Below are 17,901 nucleotides of genomic sequence, written 5' to 3' on the forward strand. Positions count from 1 at the left end.
GCACTGAGCTCTCTCCATTCCCCGGGTCCCCTGCCCACAAGCGTGGCAGTGAATGTGTGGATGTGCTACTGGAAGGCAGGACCCAGGGACCTGGCTGGTTCCTGGCCACATTAACCATGGGTAGGCAAGTACCTTACATTGGCTGACATTTGTCCTGACTGTTTCTCGACTTTAGAATTCCTCAGTTCCCTTTCATAAGAGCAGAGGGTCACATGAGCCCAGTGACTGCTGGGCCCGCAGCCCTGGCCACCCTTCTCAGAAAACAGTGTGTCTCCTTCAGCCTTCTGCTGCAGGCTCTTTCTGTGACTTCCTTGTTACATCACACTCACTGTTAAGTCACAATTGGGCCGAAAGCAGAGCCTGGCCCAGCTACCAGGTCCTCAGGGCCAGCCTGCCCGCTCAATCCAGGTGGCCCCGCATGGCTGCAGGTGCACAATGAGGTACCCTCTGGCGCCGCTGGTGAACGACCTCACGCTCTCTTTCCTGGTGTTCTGGCTCTGCCTGCCCGTGAGTTTGCTGCTCTTCTTGATGATCGTCTGGTTACACTTCTTACTTAGTCAAGGTGAGCTGGTCCAGGCTGGACTCTTTTTTGGAGCTGGGCAGGGGCCTAAACAGGATAAAGTGCCCTGAACTACAGAAGGGGTTGCACAGCATTTTAAATGCAGCTCCAGTTGAAAAGAGTTTTTTTTTCCTTCCTTCCTTCCTTCCTTCCTTCCTTCCTTCCTTCCTTCCTTCCTTCCTTCCTTCCTCCTTCCCTCCTCCCCTCCCTCCCTCCCTCCCTATCATTGTTTTTGGGGTTGTTTAGTTTGTTTTGAGGTAGGGTCTTATTAGATATCCCTGGCTATTCTGGAACTCACTCTGTAGGCCAGGCTGGTCTTAGACTCAGGTCCACCTGCTTCTGCCTCCTGAGTACTGGGATTAAAGGTGTGCACCATCATGCCGGCAGTTGGGAGTTTCTTAACAGAGTCCCCAAGCTTGACTGAGGCGGATGCTTGTCTGCGGCCCTGAGGGCCACTGCTAATGCATAGGCTTGACTGCTGAATTAGAAAATGCAAAGCACCGAGCAGAGTTTGGGCTGGCTCTCAGCTTCACTCAGACCCTCTTGTGTGCTTTTGCAAACAACTTGAACAGCGGGACGTAGCAGCCTTTGCTGTTTTGGGGTGCTCACACACTATCCTGGTTTTTGGCCAGACCAAACTCACAGAAGAACTGGCCTTCTCTTGGACACAGGATCATGGAAGCTTATTGACATTGGTCCTGACCTCAGCACACCATCAAGAGAAGCTAAAGCAGCAGTTCTCAACCTGTGGGTCTTGACCCTTGGGGGGGGTTGTCAAAAGGTTCTTTCACAGGGGTCACATGTCAGATATCCTGCATATCAGATATTTATATTCCAGTTCAAAAATTACAGTCATGAAGTAGCAATGAAAATAATTTTCTGGTTGGGATCACCACGACATGAGGAACTGTATTAACGGGTCACAGTGTTCGGAAGGTTGAGACCCACTGAGCTCAAGGCCCATACATGACTGACCATGAAAGAGGTAGGGGGCAGACAGGGTGGGATATGGCCAGAGGCACACTGTCTCCTTGAAGACCCCTCTTAATTCAGAGGCTTTTCTTTCCCTGTTTCTCGGCTCTGGGACCTTAGACCGACTGGGCAACAGTGTGCCCAGCTTGCTGCCAGCTCTGGTCACAAGCTACTGAGGCAACATGAGCAGCACCCTGCATGACCTGCCCCACGATCCCTCTTGTTGGGCCTGCTAATAGTCCTGCTGCAATTTCCTGGCAAGAGCTGCGGGCTTGGGGGTGGGGTGGAGTGTTCGGGTTCCTGAAAAACATGTTTCAAGCTTAATTCACCTCACTTTCAGGGTGAGCTACAGCTCTCTCTTGGGGCCCAGCCCAGGCATTAGGCCCGGCAGCTAGGGGAGACAAAGGCTCGTTGTGTGCTGGCTGTGGAAGCTGGCTGGATCTCTGGCTGGGGGTGTGCGCTGATAGAATGCCTGCCTGCACGGCATGCAGGGAGCCATGGTTTGATCTCCAGCATGCTAGTACATGGTGTAATCTCAGCACTTAGGAGGTAAAGACAAGGGGACCAGGTCATCCTCAGCTGCATAGCAAGTTTGAAGTCTGGGGTACATGAGACTCTCTCAAAACCCAAACCCTATCCCTCTGGAGTCTAGTATCAGTCCTGTTCCTGGATAGATTATAATACAGTTAACCTCTTTTGAACACTTAGGAGTTATACCAAATGGGTGATGCATACCATCTCCCTCCTATCCTGAGAACTCTATGAAAGAGTCTGTATTGCCCAGGTGGGGAAACTGAGGCTTGGAAAGGAGAAGCCTTTCCCAGGGTCACAGCCTGTGCAGTGTTATCAATGCAAACTTCAAATCCCGGTGCTGCACCGACTGGCTGTGTCGCTTTAGACCAGGGCTGCCCGAGCCTCAGTTCCCCACCACAAAGTGAAGGTAACCACCCCCACCCCACACGCACACATCTTTCAGACGAAAGAAAGGTTCTATGAGGTCTTGGGCTCTTGGTGCAGGGAGCCAAGGACCTGTGTACATGGCACATAGTAGGTGTTTGTAGGCTCAGTCAGTGCTGGCTGAGTCAATGCTGGGTTTTGTCACTGTGGAAGGGGGTCAAGGGGGTATGGCAGTGACTTTGGGTGGCTTCTCTGGAGATGACATCTTACCTCTACCTTTGAAATAAGCCCTTTGGTCTTCAGTGAAATTGGCCAGTCAGAGGTGACAGCACCCTGGCATCTCTGTCTGCTCTTAGTTTCTCTGTGTGTTCTGCCCTTGGGCTGGGATCTGGCCCCAGGTGGTTGGTGGCCTGCAGCCTCAGGAACCTCAAGCCTGTGGGTTTCTAGCAGCATGCAAGCCAAAAGATACAGGTAAACATGAATCATTCATCAGCTTCGGTGTGCCACTGAGTGGCTGGACCAGGTCTCCCGTGAGGTGAGTGTGGTGATTGAGTCACCCAGGCTGCTCACGATAGGTGTGTGTGCTTTTAGGAATTCTTTCATTCACATGTGTGCTCAACACCAAGCAATAGAAATCACAGATATTTGGGAATGACTGGCCTAGAAGATGAATGGTGGACAGGTCAGTGACTTGGTGTCCCTTCAGTGGGACAATGCCCAATACAGCAGGTACATTAGTTACCATTCTTATGACTATGACGGGGGAAAAAAAACCCTGACATTTTGGCTCCTGGTTTAAGAAGGGGCTGTGATGGGGGAATGTGTGGCAGAGCCTGAGATGTCGCTCACATCCCATTCTTGGTCAGGAAGCAGAGAAGAAGTAGGAGGAGCAGGACTGTGACACCTCAGGTGGTCCCAGCTTCCCACTCTAGTGAGGCACCCACTCCTGCAGTTTCTAAAGCCTTCCAGAGCATTACCACTAGCTGGGGACCAAGAGTCATGTGATCCTGTGCAGGCCATTTCCCCTTCAGACTGTAACAGCGTGGTATCTCACACCACCTGGGTCCTTCTGGATCTTCCTCCTAGATCCCTCCTTGTTCTCCATCCAAGGCCATGAAGTCTCAGTGCCAGCCCCTCTACTTCTGGCCTCATAGAGGGCTCCAGGGCCCCCAGGCCTGGCATGCTGAGGATGAAGCTCATTGTTAATAAAAAAACTAATTGGCTGATAGCAGGGCAAGGGGAGATTGAGTGAGACAGCCTGATGCAGAATGATGGGAGGAGGAAGGGTGGAGTCAGGGGAGTCGAGAGAGACGCCAGCCAGCTACTGAGCAAGCAGGATGTGTAAAAAATGAGGTAACAAGCCATGAGCCACGTGGCAAATCATAAATAGAAATATGGGTTAATTTAAGTGTAAGAGTTAGCTAGTAACAAGCTCGAGCTATTGGTCGAGCATTTATAAGTAACATTAAGCCTCTGCATGTTTATTTGAGACCAGGTGGGTTCACACTTGCAGGTGACTCCTCTGGAGCTGGGGAGCACTATAGTCTGAGTCTACCCCAGAAGCCTTGTCTCTGGTCTCCACAGATTCAAAGGAAGATGATTCAGATTTATGTTTCAACTGGGAGCCCTGGAGCAAAGGACCGGCTGAGTCCGGCTGTGAGGAGGAGACATTCTGTGACCATGAGGACAGCCTCCACTGGTGAGCCTGCTCTACCAGGTAAGGCCTTTGTGGGGGGTAGGAGGCTGCAAGAAGACCTCAGGCCCAGAGCCTCAGCAGCTGGCTCGTTGGAGCATGCTGCCTTGGTATACAGCTGGACGAGGTGGCAGGTTTAGATAAACTCATAGGTGCAGTCTCTGTAAGGGAGTAGTTTTCGGGCCATAGACATCTGGGGAAAGAGCTGTGGTGGGCATTGTCTGCACACTGTGAACATTTACACTCAGACCAGAGGAAGATTTCACCATCCCTCTGAGCCTCAGCCTACTGGTGGTGGTGGGGGGGGGGATGGACACTCCCATGGATCTGTGGCACTGGAGTCCTTTACATTGTTGTGCTTTTATCAACACACATTCACTCACAATGTCACTAGCTCCTACACTGTCCCCTGGTGGACAGCTGCCTGCCTGGTGTGTGGAGGACCAGATACCACTGCCATGAGGACTCCCCCACTCCCTTCCCCTCTGACCTGACCTCAGAGGTTTATGCTGGTTCTTCCCTCTGCCTAGCAGCTTCCTCCCCCACGCAGTTATTGGATACCCTTTCTTACCTCTCACATTTTGCTCAAATGTCACTTTGTCAGGGGGTTCCCCCAATATTTGATATTACATTGCTCCTTCCAATGTAATACCCTGCACTATTTCTGTGGTGCAGCACTTACCAACTTCCAGAAACATAGATAATGGAGGCATCCAAACACCCAAAGCCCTTCCTGACGCATGGTGGGGGCATTTGACATGCACTGGCAGAAGCCCATGATACAGTCTTCATCCTGGTTTAATGGTCCCGGAATGTGCCAAGTGTGCGCCTTCTAGCCTCTCATTGTGAGAGCTATGGTAAAGATATTCTCATGTCCATGTACATGTGGGAACTTGGGGGTACCAGAGCGGTTAAAGAATTTACCCAGAATGCCAGGCAGTGGTGGCGCACGCCTTTAGTTCCTGCCCTTGGGAGGCAGGGGCAGGTGGATCTCTGAGTTGGAGGCCAGCCTGGTCTACAGAGTGAGTTCCAGGATAGCCAGAGCTACACAGAGAAACCCTGTCTCAACAAACAAACAAACACATTTTTATTCAGAAGAACAGAGTCTTGGCATCCATTCCCACGGGGCTAACGCTGTTTCCAGCCAGTGACTCCCAAATACATGCTGTCACTCTAATCTTCCTCTGCACTCTGTCATCTGCGTTTAAGCTCTCCATGTCTGGGGTGGGATTCTCCACGCCCATTGCCACCCAGCAAATCAAAGCCCAGTGACCTCGTCCCCTCCTCTTGCCTCCCTCCCTCCCCACAGCGGGCAGCTGACTCAGCGGCTCCTGGCACAGCCTCAGACTCCTTCACATCCAGCCATGGCAGCAGGTCCTGGAGAGGAAGAAGACACCCAGCTCTTCTTCTCTCTGTCCTCACAGCTGCCTGACTGTGAAGCGTGGTCAAGCACCGTGTTCTCTAGTCTACACGGTGGGAGGAGGTGGGACTGAGAACCAGGGCCTCAGAGTCCTTGCCTAACCTGTCCAGGCCATAGCCTCGCCAAGTGAGGCCCTTTCCTCAGAAAAACTCTCACCGAGGCACGTGATGGGGCTGGAACACAGGGCAGGCTTCACAACTGTTGAAATCACACAAGGCCCCACGGTCAGAAGCCTGCTTGACTCCACCCCCTGCTATGACTGTCTTTAAACTTCTTTTTTTGGTGTCTTAGTAGTGCTAGGATTTGAACCCAGAGGCTCAGGCATACCAGGCAAGCACTGCACCACTGAGTCACACAAATCCCAATCCAAAATTCTCAGTCTGGGGACAAGAGACCATCCATGTCCATTGTTAATGGGCCCTGTAGCCAATGAACAGGGCCAGAACACAATGTTCAGACTTCGTGAAAGGACCCTGTCCATCTGCAGATAGCCACTCCCACCTCACTACCGCATCTCTTATTCTTCGTTCTGACTTCATTCCTAGCCCAAGCACGACTTATTCCTGGCCCCGCTTGTCTAGGTGTCATCTGGGCCCAAGTGGATGGAGGGAAGAGAACACTGGTGACCAAGGAGCCTTCCTGGGACCTCCAATAGCCAGACCCACCAAGCCTCTGGCCGAACCATCTGTCCTCCTCCAACAGAGCTGACCTGGGGCCCCTCAGGGAAGAATCGGGCCCAAGCAGCTTACGGGGGACAGCTGGCCGCCAGCTCAACTCACACGAGGTGCTGGGTACCTATTAAAGAAATGGGGGTTCTCCTGTGCCCTGGCAGAGCTTCTGGTGTCCGTTCATTCACCCCGACTCCCTCTGGACTGTCTCACCCTCACGTCTGTTCAAAGGCAAGCGCTCAACTTTGACAGCACACAGCAAGCTCACTTTGGTTACACTGCAGTGTGGATGTCTACAGTCTCTGCTGTGTGCTCCTTACAACAGGAGCATTTCTGAGTATGCACCATGTGAACCAACTCTCCTAAGTGCTTCATGTGGGGCCATTGCTAAAAGAATTCTGTGACGTAAGAGCTTGGTTATCCCTCAGTTACAGAGAGGGAAACTGAGGCACAGCCGTTGAGTAACTTTGCCAAGTCATGTTAGAGGATCAGGGATTCAAACCCAGCCCAGTGGCTCCTGAGCCAGGTGCTGACCCACGGTGTCCATCCTCTTCAGGTGGGGAACTGGGGACAGGTGGTGGGAGATTTTTAATTTTTTTTTTTTTGACACTACAGGGTGTCTCTATGTAGCTCTGGCCTGGAACTCGCTATGTAGGCCAGATTGGCCTCAAACTCACAGAGACCTGCCTACCTCTGCCTCCCGAGTACAGGGATTAAAGAAATGTGCCACTGTGCCTGGAAAATTCCCACAGTCACCTCTAGCCCTTCTGGTTACCCCAAGGTAACAGGAAAGATGGACTAGGGGAGGGGACAGGCCTCCCATGTACCATCTGATATCACTTTGTCCTTCCCCCAGCATCCCACTGGGCACCACAAAAACTGAAGATGTCCCGGGGAGAAGACAGATGCTGACTTGCTAATCTGTGGCCATTGGCTACTGCTCCTTCAGTCCTGTCGGAATGATCCACCCACAGCGCCCATCAGAACACCCCCTCTCAGCTCCCTAAAACTGTCCGTGGCTCCCTGTGGTCCTGGCTGGAGTCTCAGCTTTTCATCCAGGGTAGCACTGCCCTTTGGGATGTGAGCCCAGCTGATGCTGATGGATGGGGCCTCTCTCCCACCCGTGGGATTCGATGACCACGCCTGTACTTCACCCACAAGCCTGCCCCTGCATGGAGATGTTCCAGAGGCGTAGGGGAGACCGTAGTGTGTATGATATAGCCACACAGTGCAGCCTGCAGAAGTTGCTAAAGTCTCCCGACAAGGAGTGACGCCAAGGGTGCACAAGGAGGCCATGTTTCTCTAAGCCTCTCCACATCCTCCAGCACATGGGCACATATATAGACTCACAAACACACATCCTCACGTTCTCACATGTGTGTACACTCGCATGCGCGCGCACACACACACACAAAGCCCCAATTGTGCTTTAATCCATCCGATGGGGCTGGGCTTCCGGCAAGTGAACAAATCCCTCTGTCAATGGCTGGAGCTGCCTCCGGGCTTTGCCTGGAGTCTTCTACACAAACCCTTGGCACAAGGAACCCCAGCACTGCCCAAAGGTCAGAAGCCCATTGTCGCTGGGCATGCTGGGTTCTGTTCAGCTTCCCTGCAGTCCCGGTCATGCAGTCCAGCCCCCAGATCACTGACCCAACCTGTCTGGAAGTACGTGGGATGGACCCCGAGGGGAAGCGGGAGCAGCCAGGAGCTTCTGCACCTGCAAAGGCGGATGAGAAGACTTTTTGAACTGGTGGGAGAAGATATGGTTGTCTGGAGATCTCTGATGCAGCCCATGTCCCTGGTCACACCTCCAGTCAGATGCAGAGGACGGCCTCCAGCATCACGTGGGGTGCTTGCCCGGGTCCTTCCACAGCCTCTAGGTCTCTCACACTGCCTCATGCTTCTTGTCACACCTGCAGTCTTGCCCTCATTTTCCATCTGCACTTTGAGTTGCAGGCCAGGACTCTCCCGCCTCAGTCATCCCTCTTCCTCCAGCCCCATGTTCCCCTGCCATTGTTTTGAGCCTTATGTCCTCATCTGCAGAACCAGTCCCCTCTAGGGAGCCATAGCACGAGGCACAAGCTTAGGGGCCTTGAGCTTCATCAGGCAGTATCTCTGAGCGGCGGAAGCTGCCAGTGTGAGGTGAGGGCACACCGGACTGAGCCCACTGAAGGCTGTACGTGAGAATCCCTCCTGGGCCCCCCAACATCTGGTGGCTGCAACTGGGTTCTTTGTCTTGAGGCAATGCCATCAATCTGTCTTCACACAGTCTCCCTGGATGTCTGCGGCATGCTGTCTCCCCCACATTTACCCTCTGTGCAAGGACACTGCTTATGCTGAACTGGAGCTTGTTCTAATGACTCTTGTTTTTTTTTTGTTTGATTTCCTGTCAACACCCTGTGTCCACATAAGGTCACATCCTGAGATCCTGGGGTTAGGACTTCAATACGGGGACGGCCATGCAGGGCTGAGTGCAGAGCATTTTTTGAGTGGCTTATAAGTTTCCATTAAACGCGTGCATACATGTACACACACACACACACACACACACACACACACACACACACACAGAGTCAGGCCCCTGGAAACAAGGGGCACCGTGCCTCGTGTGCCAGGGCAGTTGAGGTGCTTGCCTGTCCTTGGTTTCTCTGAGTCCTTATACCAACTCTCAGGATGTGCGATTGTTTTAATGTAAATGACTGTAAATGAGCTGTGACTCAGAGAGGTTAAGGCATCTGCCAAAAGTTGCACAGCTTAGTAGCAAAGCTGAAGGTCACCCCCAGGATGAGGCACCACTAGACTGCCCTGGGTGGTATAGTGCTGTCCTAGGGTAATGTGCTGTGTTGAGGGGACAGAGGTATGGAGCAGATTCCGAGCCTAGAATATGGTCCCAGGGGCCGACTGGTGTGAGGGACACAGGAGTCCATGGTAGGAAGAGGCTTGTCCAGATCTCAAGCTGCCTAGGGAGGTGCTGGCAGGCTGCCAGGTGCAGGGGCCCACAGGTCTGAGTCACCACTGTGACCCAGCCGGCCTGGCCGATACTCACTCCAGTGGCAGGGCCATGGGGCTGAGGAATGTTGCCAGGGGTGCAGAGGTGGGGCACACTCCCGCCTCCAGGCTTCATTCTACAGACACACAACTCTCCAGGAAGCAGGGAGGCGGCACTTCCTGCCAGAGGCTCAAAGCTCACCGTGCAGGATCCCGGCTGATTGCTCACTCTTCTTGCTTTCTCCTGGAGGCTGGGTTTGTTCTTCTAGGTCAGTCATTTACTCAGGCCCTGGCTCCCTCACTTGGCATCCATTCCTGCATCCATTCGCCGTTCCCCAGTGACTCGATGATTCGTCACTTTACTCAGCCCTGCTGGCTCCCATTTCTCCACACGGCCACTCTTCCCCTCATCCAGACACCTGTTTGCCCATCAGCCATCTAGTCCCTGCCTTAAAGGTCTTCCCGACTAGTCCTCTCACTCAGCCATTTTCTTAAGATTTAGTGTGTGTGTGTGTGTGTGTGTGTGTGTGTGTGTGTGTGTGTGCACATATGTACACCATGCATGTGCAGGTGCCCAAGGAGGCCAGAAGAGGCACTGGAGTCCTTGGAACTTGAATTACAGGTGGTTGTGAGCCACCCAGTGTGGATGGGAACTGAACTCCAGCCCACTGCAAGAGCAGAAGTTCTCTTAACCAGTGTGCCATCTTTTCAGCCATTTTCTCATCCCTCCTCTCACCTCCTCCTTCTCCCACCATTCATCTATCTATCCATTCATCTACCCGTCCGTCCATCCCTCCCTCCCTCCCATCCATCCATCCATCCATCCATCCATCCATTCATCTGCCTATCTATCCATCTATCTATCCATTCATCTACCTATCTGTCCATCCCATCCATCTATCCATCCATCCATCCATCCGTCTATCCACCCACCCACTCCCTGTCCACCCACCTATGCATCTATCCTTTATTAAGCACCTACTGTGTTCCCCATACAAAGCTCTGTGGATCTTCATCATGTACCAGCTTCACACCTGTCCCCCATGCTGATTCACTTTACACTCTGGGGGGAGCCTGGGCAGCAGTCGGACCCCAGCTCCTCTCCCTTCCTGTGACGTAGTTCTTTTGTCTCCTCCTAAGGAAGGAGGGCTGGGAAAGTGGACAGTTGCTCACCTGCATGGCCTGTCTGAGCCAGTGATGGTTTCCTGCAAATTAGGGCTCCTGTGGTCCTTTTTCCCCCTGAGGTCTTCCATCTTACAGGACCATGAACATGTAGTTCTAGGACTGAGGCTTCTACGTAACCATATTTCGAGTTTCTTCGACTCCATTTCTTGATTCCTGGGTACTTGGTTCCCTGGCTACAGAGTACCTGGGACTTCTCTTCTTGAAGGTAAATAAGATTTCAAGGTCACTGGCACTCAGCTTTCCTAGAAGGGCAGAGACAACCAGGACTCCTCGTGATGAGGCCACGGCATTCTGGTCAGGCAGCAGGGGCTCGTCATACGCAGCAGGTGCAGGGTTAGGACCACAGGTTACACAGCCGCGTCCTCTGCAGAAATTCCTTCCTACCCCTGCCCACAGGCCCCTTAGCCTTCAATTCTCACAGTGGTTAAGAAACTGCCTCTACCCGGAAGCCTTCCTGCAGCCCAAATGCCAATTCCCAGGAGGTCTCTGCTCCCCCTTCCCGCCCTCGCCCACCCCTCGCCCTCACCCGCCCGGCTCCACATGCACCCTCTGTTCCACAGCACGGCCTGACATTGCTGACCCTTGGTACCGTGCCTGCTTTTCACTGTCCCCTTTTCACAGAGGAGGAAGTCACAGCTCCCAGAGGCTCATGGGAAGGCTAAGCCAAGATGAAGCCCTGGGCCACTACTAGTTACTAGCTTTATTCATTCCTTTTGGTTTTATTTTGAAATTGGAATGGCTGTGGGGGATGAGAGTGGCCACATCAATAGCATGTTTCATTGCGTCTGGTGTATGTGTATTTGGTTGCTTGATTTTTTTTAAATCTTTTTTTTTTTTTTTTTTTTTAGTTTAAAAAAATTATGTGTACAGATATTTTGCCTGCATGTATGTCTATGTACCATATACATGTAAAGCCTACACAGGCCAGAAGAGGGCATTTGAATCTCCTGGAATTGAAGTTTACAGATGATTATGAGCTGGGAATTGAACCTGGAATTGTGATTGTAGGTGCTGGGAATTGAACCTGGGTCCTTTGAAAGATTAGCTAGTGCTCTTAGTTGCTGGGCCATCTCTCTAGCTCTGGTTTATTGCTTCTTGCTTCTTGCTTCTTGCTTGAGACTGCAGAGTCCTCTCACTCTACAGCCCAAGCTGGCCTTGAAATCACGATCTTTCGCCACCTTCTACCTTCTGGGATGATAGGCATGTGTGCCATGCTTAATTTATGTCCGTTTCTTTTTGTGTCATTTCTGTTTTGGCGAGGGGCCAAGTGTGTGCTCACACATACCTGCCTGTAGGCGGTCCGAGCTAAGTCAGCCCCACCTCAATATGGGGGTGTCTTCGAAGGGTGTGCCGACGGCCCTCCCACCTGCCTCCGACTGTCACGGTGATTCACTCAGTCCGGAGACAGCATCGGGAGCCCCGGGTGCCTGTCCATGACAGAGCCGTCCCTTCTCCCTGCTGCCCAGATGGAAGGGCTGGCCCTGCTGCCCCTGGCCTCACCCTGTCCCCGGATCCCACGAGCCCGCATCGCCAGGCCGCCGGGACGATGGGCCCACCTGGGCAGCAGGTACTGGTGTCAAGGGTGGTGGAGGGAGGCTGTGTGCCTGGGACAGGTGTCACCTCGGTCTTCGCAATAGTCCCGTGAGGCAAGAGTCCTTTTCGGTTGGTCTTGGTTTTTAACAGTTCTAGGTGATACTGGGGACTAGCTTGGGCAAACCCATTCCTGGATGGATAATCGCAGGTGTGCAAGGAGCCTTGGAATGTTGACGGTTCCTCCACACTCATTTGCAGGCCAAACACCTGGAGACCGACCGGCTGTGGTCCTTCCCCAGAGAGCGATTCAGGAATTGGGGCTGGTACTCTCAGATGGGGCTGCTCCGGGCTCTGGCAGGGAGTAGCAGCACTCGTAGACCTTTGCGCCACACAGCACATTCTCTGAGAGCCTGTGGGGACGTGTGAGGGTTCTGACCCATCGGGGGAAATGGGCTCAACAGGGGAAACTTGAAACTTGTTTGTCTATCCACTTAGCCTGGCCCGACTGATGTGTTGGCTCCCTGCTGCTTCTGTTTGGACCTGTGACACAACAGTTACTGCCTTTGAGTTCTGCACGTCAGGTGTCCTGTTCTCCACCATCAGGCTCTCAGGGGACCTGGCTTCCTTTCCCGGATGCTAAGGGTCCGCACATCGCTTGGCTCATAGCTTTCTTCCATTTGCAATGCCAGCATCCAGCACCTTCAACTCTGACTGTGACCTTCCCTTCTATAACCTCTGCCTCTCCCGCTTGCCTCTGTCACTAATGAAGTGACAGCAGTGGGTGACCTTGGACCCACTCAGGTTATCCAGGCTCTCCCTCACTTTGAGGACCTGAACAATCTCAATCATATCTATAAAGTCCCTCTCTGCCCCACCCACCCTCCCCTGCTGCCCCAAGAGAACATAGTCACAAATTCTGGAGATGAAGACGCAAACATCTTTGAGGAGCCGTCATTTACTCTATCTATGAATCTACACATCCACCCCATCACTCTATACTCTCATCACTATCCATCCATCCATTATTCATCACTCCATCTCTCTATCCAAAATCTACTTAATAACCTATTTACTAAAGCGACTCTTCTTACCCGCCCCCTCCTTAATCTCCTGTTATTAATACTGGATCCAACTGTGAGAAGCTCTGGCCTGTTGAATGTGCTCAGTGATTGTGGTTAATGAACAAATGAATGGTATTTTTAAGAGTGTGAAATTTCATAGCATCCCCTTTGTTTACTTACGACAACATAAAAGGAACAATAGCCACATGCTAGCCTCCCCGAAGGTGGATCCAAACTCCAGGGTTAGGTAAGCATTGTCTTAAGTTTCATTTGCATTATTTATTTTTGAGATGGTCTTATTATGTAGCCCAAACTTGCTTCTAATTCTCAGTTCTCTGCCTCAGCCTCCCCAGTGATGAGGTCACCGTGCTCAGTACTATTATACATTTTAAGTATTAAAAAACAAACTAGTTAAGGGGATAGGGAGATGGCTTTGGGGTAAGGCGCTTGCTGTGCAGATGTGAGGACCCAAGATCAGGTCCCAAGCATGCAAGTAAAGACCAGGTGTAATGATGTATACCTGGACCCCAGAGCGAGGGTGCAGGCCAGGTGTAATAATGTACACCTGGACCCCAGAGCGAGGGTGCAGGCCAGGTGTAATAATGTACACCTGGACCCCAGAGTGAGGGTGCGGCTGTGTGAAGCCCGATGAATCTCTAGAACTTGTCTAGAGCCAGCCAGTCCATCCAAAGTGGGAACTGCAGATTCAGTGAGAGACTCTGTCTCAGAATATAAGGTGGAGAACAGTAGAGGCAGATATCTGGTTGTCCAGCTTTGGCCTGCACAGGTGAACATGCCCATGTACACCCAGGTACACACACACACACACACACACACACACACACACACACACACACACACACGCACACACGCACACGCACACTCAAACACATGCACTCATGTGCGCACACGTGCGCGCACACACACGCAGAATAAAATGACTGCTGAAAACATGTCTTCAAATGTGCTATATATTGACTATTTTTGTTCATCAAAATGATTTTAAAGCATATGATCAGTAGGTGCCTTACACTGAACTCTCACCGTGAGCTTAGAACAGGGTATTCTCTCTCTCTTTGTTGAGAATGGCATCCACTGTCCCTCAACAGAAAACCACTTCCTTGAGATGGCATGGCTGTGTCCCCTCCAGGCTAGGCTTTATATACCATCCACAAAGTCGCTATGTTAAGGCTTTCACCACTGAGCCTATTCATCTCAACAATCATTCACTGAATCATTTATTTATCCAGCAAATTCCAGCGAAGCCACAACCTTTGGGTGTCATGCTCAGTTTGACATGGGTCTGTTCACCTGTGTCTACTGTGGAGGTCCAGGGCTGGCCCCTCAGAGATGTTGGGGAAAATATTCATTCAGTGAATGAAATACTCACTGCCTGTTTGTGAAGTTCCACGTGGGCGGGGAGGTGGAAGACCAAGTAGGCTAGTCTGGGAGGAAGACACGAAAGGTTGGGGTTGGGGTGTGGCAAAACTCATCGGTTTATCTGGTAGGACTTCCTATAAAGTGAATGGAGCCAAAGCACAGAACCTTAAAAATAGCCATGTCACGGTGTTGACCTTGGGAGGAGCCTTGAAGTCCCATGTGAGCAAGGTGGCTTTGGCAGGGTCCCTTTCTCACTTCCCAATAGAAATATATTTTGTTTGCTACACAGAATTGCAAATCAAGTTCCATTTCCCATGTGGTGATTAGCAAATATTTATATTACAATTATTTACTCTGTGTGTGTGTGTGTGTGTGTGTGTGTGTGTGTGTGTGCATACATACCTGCCACATCATGCATGTGTGTGTGTGTGTGGAGGGGGGTGTCAGAGAACAGTTTGCATGAGCTGGTTCTTTTCTCCCACCCTGTGAGACCTAGAGATGGAACCCAGGTTGTCAGGTTTGGTGGCAAGTGTCTTTTGTGGCTGAACCATCTCACTGGCCACAGCCACTTGGCACCTTGGTTCCTGGCATCGGCATTCACTCATCATGGTTAGTGAGCGGTAACTGAGCCAGCATGCCATAGCATCTGCTGACTCTTGGCTACAGTTGGTGAGGGGACCATCAGCGCATTGAAACCAGGGCAACACAAGCTATTTCTGGAGGATCGTGTGAGCCAGTGTGTCTGGAGGACAGGGTGAGCCTGTGTGTCTGGAGGACAGGGTGAGCCTGTGGGTCTGGAGGACGACAGGCAGCTGGTGCCCTGTAGTAGAGCGCACCTTTGTTTCACAGTGGGGGATGACATATGCTGTGTATCTGTTGACTGTGGCTTGGTTTCCCCAAAAGCAGGATGGACTTTAGCCATCCTAGCCATTATTTTATCAGATCATTCATCTCTCTGTGGACCCCTGATGTGCTGAGTAATTTTGACTTCTTTGTAGATCAGACTGCCACTAAGAAAGCAGTATTTACCATGAAAAAAAATTACAAGTGAAATTCACCTGCTCCTCCCACCTGCAACCCACATGGACAGTCACCAAGCATGGTTTAGTGCACATCCTGTAGGATGCTATGCTTGTGAATACACATCAACATAGATGTGTAATGTATATGTGATGGTTCATGTTGTCAGCTTGACAGGATCTGGAATTACTAGGAGACAGAACCCCAACACAACTGTGCAGAATTATTTGCATTATATCCTCCAAGCATGCCTGTGAATGCCTGTAAGGGACTGTCTTGATTAGCATTGAAGACCTACCCTGAAGGAGGGGACACCATTTCCTAGACAACATCTAAAAGAGTAAACTGTCTTGGGTACACACATCTTTAATCCCAACACTCAGGAGGCCGAGGCAGGCAGCTCTCTCTGAGTTCAAGGCCAGTCTGGTCTTGGTCTCTAGAGAGAGTTCTGGGTCAGTCAATGTGACTTAGTGATATCCCATTTCAAAACAAACAAACAAACAAATAAGTAAAAGAGCAGACTCAAGCTGAGCACCAGTATCCCTCCCTCTGGCTTCCTGGCTGCAGGTACAGTGTGCCCAAGCCCCTCCACTTTGGGTTCCCCACCACGATGGGCTACATTCTCCAACTGTGTGCCATCCTTAAGGCGCGTTTGCCAGAGGTCTTATCCAATAACAGGAGAGGAACTAAGACAATATACACGATCCTTTCACGTTCTAACTGCATGTGTCAGTGCACACATGTGCATTATTCACTGGTGTATGGTACAGGCTCTCAGTGAATGACCTTTCCCACTTTATGACAACTACTGAGGACAGGTTGACATTGCCTCTCCACAGCTGCCTAGTGTTTCCTTTTGTTCCTTTTGGCCTCCTCTGAGTGGAATTTGGGGCCCTTTTCCTGGTTCTTATTTTGGAGGGATGCTGTGGTAAGGTGTGCTGCAATGTTCTCAGACATGAATCCCTGGATATTTATCCCGATGACAAACTCTCAGAACAGGAGTCACTGATCCTAAGACTTTGAGAACATTGAAACACATCCCCAGGGGGGGTCCAGGAAAGCTGTGCCCCTTACAGTCTCAGGAAGGTCATGATCGTAAGTCCTTATGTTCTTGTTCTTAACTAATTGATTGATTGACTGATTTTTTTCGAGACAGGGTTTCTCTGTGTAGTTTTGATGCCTGTCCTGGATCTTGCTCTGTAGACCAGGCTGGCCTCGAACTCACTGAGATCCGCCTGGCTCTGCCTCCTGAGTGCTGGGATTAAAGGCATGCACAGCCGCCACCCGGCTAACTTTTATTTTGTTGTCAGGTGTGTGCACTGCTGTGTGCCCCAGCACATGTGGGGTTAGAAGGACACTCTGTGGAGCTGGGTCTGTCTTTCCACTTCTGTGTGGGTCCTGGGTCTCAAGTTCAAGGCCCCAGGCTTGCACAGGAAGCTTCTCTACCCTCTGTACCTCTCGCTGGCCCCGTCTCTTGGTATTCTTAAAAAAAAAAAAGGTAGTGTCTTGAGCCAGGCATGGTGGCACACGCCTTTCATCCCAGCACTCCGGAGGCACAGCACTCTGAGTTTGAGGTCAGTCTGGCCTACAAAGAGAGTTCCAGGACAGCCAGGACTATACAGGGAAAACCTGACTTCAAAAACCAAAAACCAAACAACAACAACAAACACACATACACAAAAACCCACGGGGTCTCACTATGTAGTTATGCCTATCCTGGAACTCACCATGTAGACCAGGTTAGCCTTGAAAACTCATAGAGATTTATTTGCCTGCCTCTACTTCTAGAATGCTGGGGTTAAAGGCATGTGCTACCATGCCTGGCTCATTACTGACAGTGTATTATCGTACTCTCTAGTTTTTGCTAATTGGATCAAGATAAACTTCTTGTAATCAGTGTGAGTGTGTGTGTGTGTGTGTGTGTGTGTGTGTGTGTGTGTGTGTGTGTGTGTATACCTGTCTGTCTGTCCTAAAACTCATAATGTAGGTGAGGACAATCTCGAACTCTAATCCTCCTGCCTCAGAGTGCCGGGGTTAGCAGTGTGCACACCACCACCCGTTTATGTTGTGTTTGCGGTCCAACAGGGCACTGCGGACCTTCTCCCAACTGAGCTGCATGCCCAGCCCCATAACTTGCCTTTGAAAGATCTCTGTTGACAGGTTGAACAGCTTTTCCCACGCTCAGGGTCTGGCAGGGTTTCCAAGCTGGAGCCGAGAGGCAGGAAGACCCATTTTGATCCCAGGTTGGCTATCAGATTTCCTCCATCAGTAATAGCTGGGTAACTTGGCCGATGACACCTAGGTAGATCATGAGCCAAATCACCCTTAACATCTTCAACTCATACTTCAGTCATGTGCAGCTCAAGTCTCAGCCACTGAGGTCAGGGTCAACTGATCTTCAGATATCAAGTATTCTCTGTCTGCAGATGCAAGATCTGAATGAATCACCGGCACACTATTCAAATGACAAGGTCAACCTGCATCTCACATGCCAGCTGTGGGCCTCTAAGGGACATTACTCAACC

At 51.2% G+C, this 17,901-nt stretch overlaps 2 protein-coding genes across 3 annotated transcripts in view; both read left to right on the top strand.

The window, feature by feature from the left end:
* Positions 1-6,375, top strand: Adig (adipogenin). 2 transcript variants are annotated; one of them, XM_028889240.2, is made up of 3 exons: positions 1-562; positions 4,013-4,145; positions 6,087-6,375. In XM_028889240.2, exons 1-2 carry the CDS (start codon positions 436-438, stop codon positions 4,129-4,131), a joined length of 246 nt encoding a protein of 81 aa, XP_028745073.1. In that variant the 5' UTR covers positions 1-435; the 3' UTR covers positions 4,132-4,145; positions 6,087-6,375. The 2 variants fall into 2 exon arrangements, with proteins under 2 accessions (XP_028745073.1, XP_028745072.1); XM_028889239.2 differs by having other exon boundaries at positions 10-562; positions 6,123-6,375.
* A 5,414-nt stretch (positions 6,376-11,789) lies between these two features.
* The window catches only part of Arhgap40 (Rho GTPase activating protein 40), a 40,204-nt gene continuing 34,092 nt past the window's right edge, over positions 11,790-17,901 (top strand). The window contains exon 1 of the mRNA XM_028889225.2: positions 11,790-11,949. Coding sequence (XP_028745058.1) covers positions 11,816-11,949 — 134 coding nt within the window. The 5' untranslated portion in view covers positions 11,790-11,815. The remainder of the gene's footprint in view (positions 11,950-17,901) is intronic.

The sequence above is a fragment of the Peromyscus leucopus genome, chromosome 4 (genome assembly GCF_004664715.2).
Source record: "Peromyscus leucopus breed LL Stock chromosome 4, UCI_PerLeu_2.1, whole genome shotgun sequence".
Lineage (NCBI taxonomy): Eukaryota > Metazoa > Chordata > Mammalia > Rodentia > Cricetidae > Peromyscus > Peromyscus leucopus.

Excerpts from the sequence above, each read along its gene's own strand:
- Adig (XM_028889240.2), top strand. The coding sequence starts at position 436 with ATGAGGTACCCTCTGGCGCCGCTGGTGAACGACCTCACGCTCTCTTTC. Across the intron at positions 563-4,012 it reads ACACTTCTTACTTAGTCAAG|ATTCAAAGGAAGATGATTCA; the intron begins GTGAGCTGGTCC and ends TGGTCTCCACAG.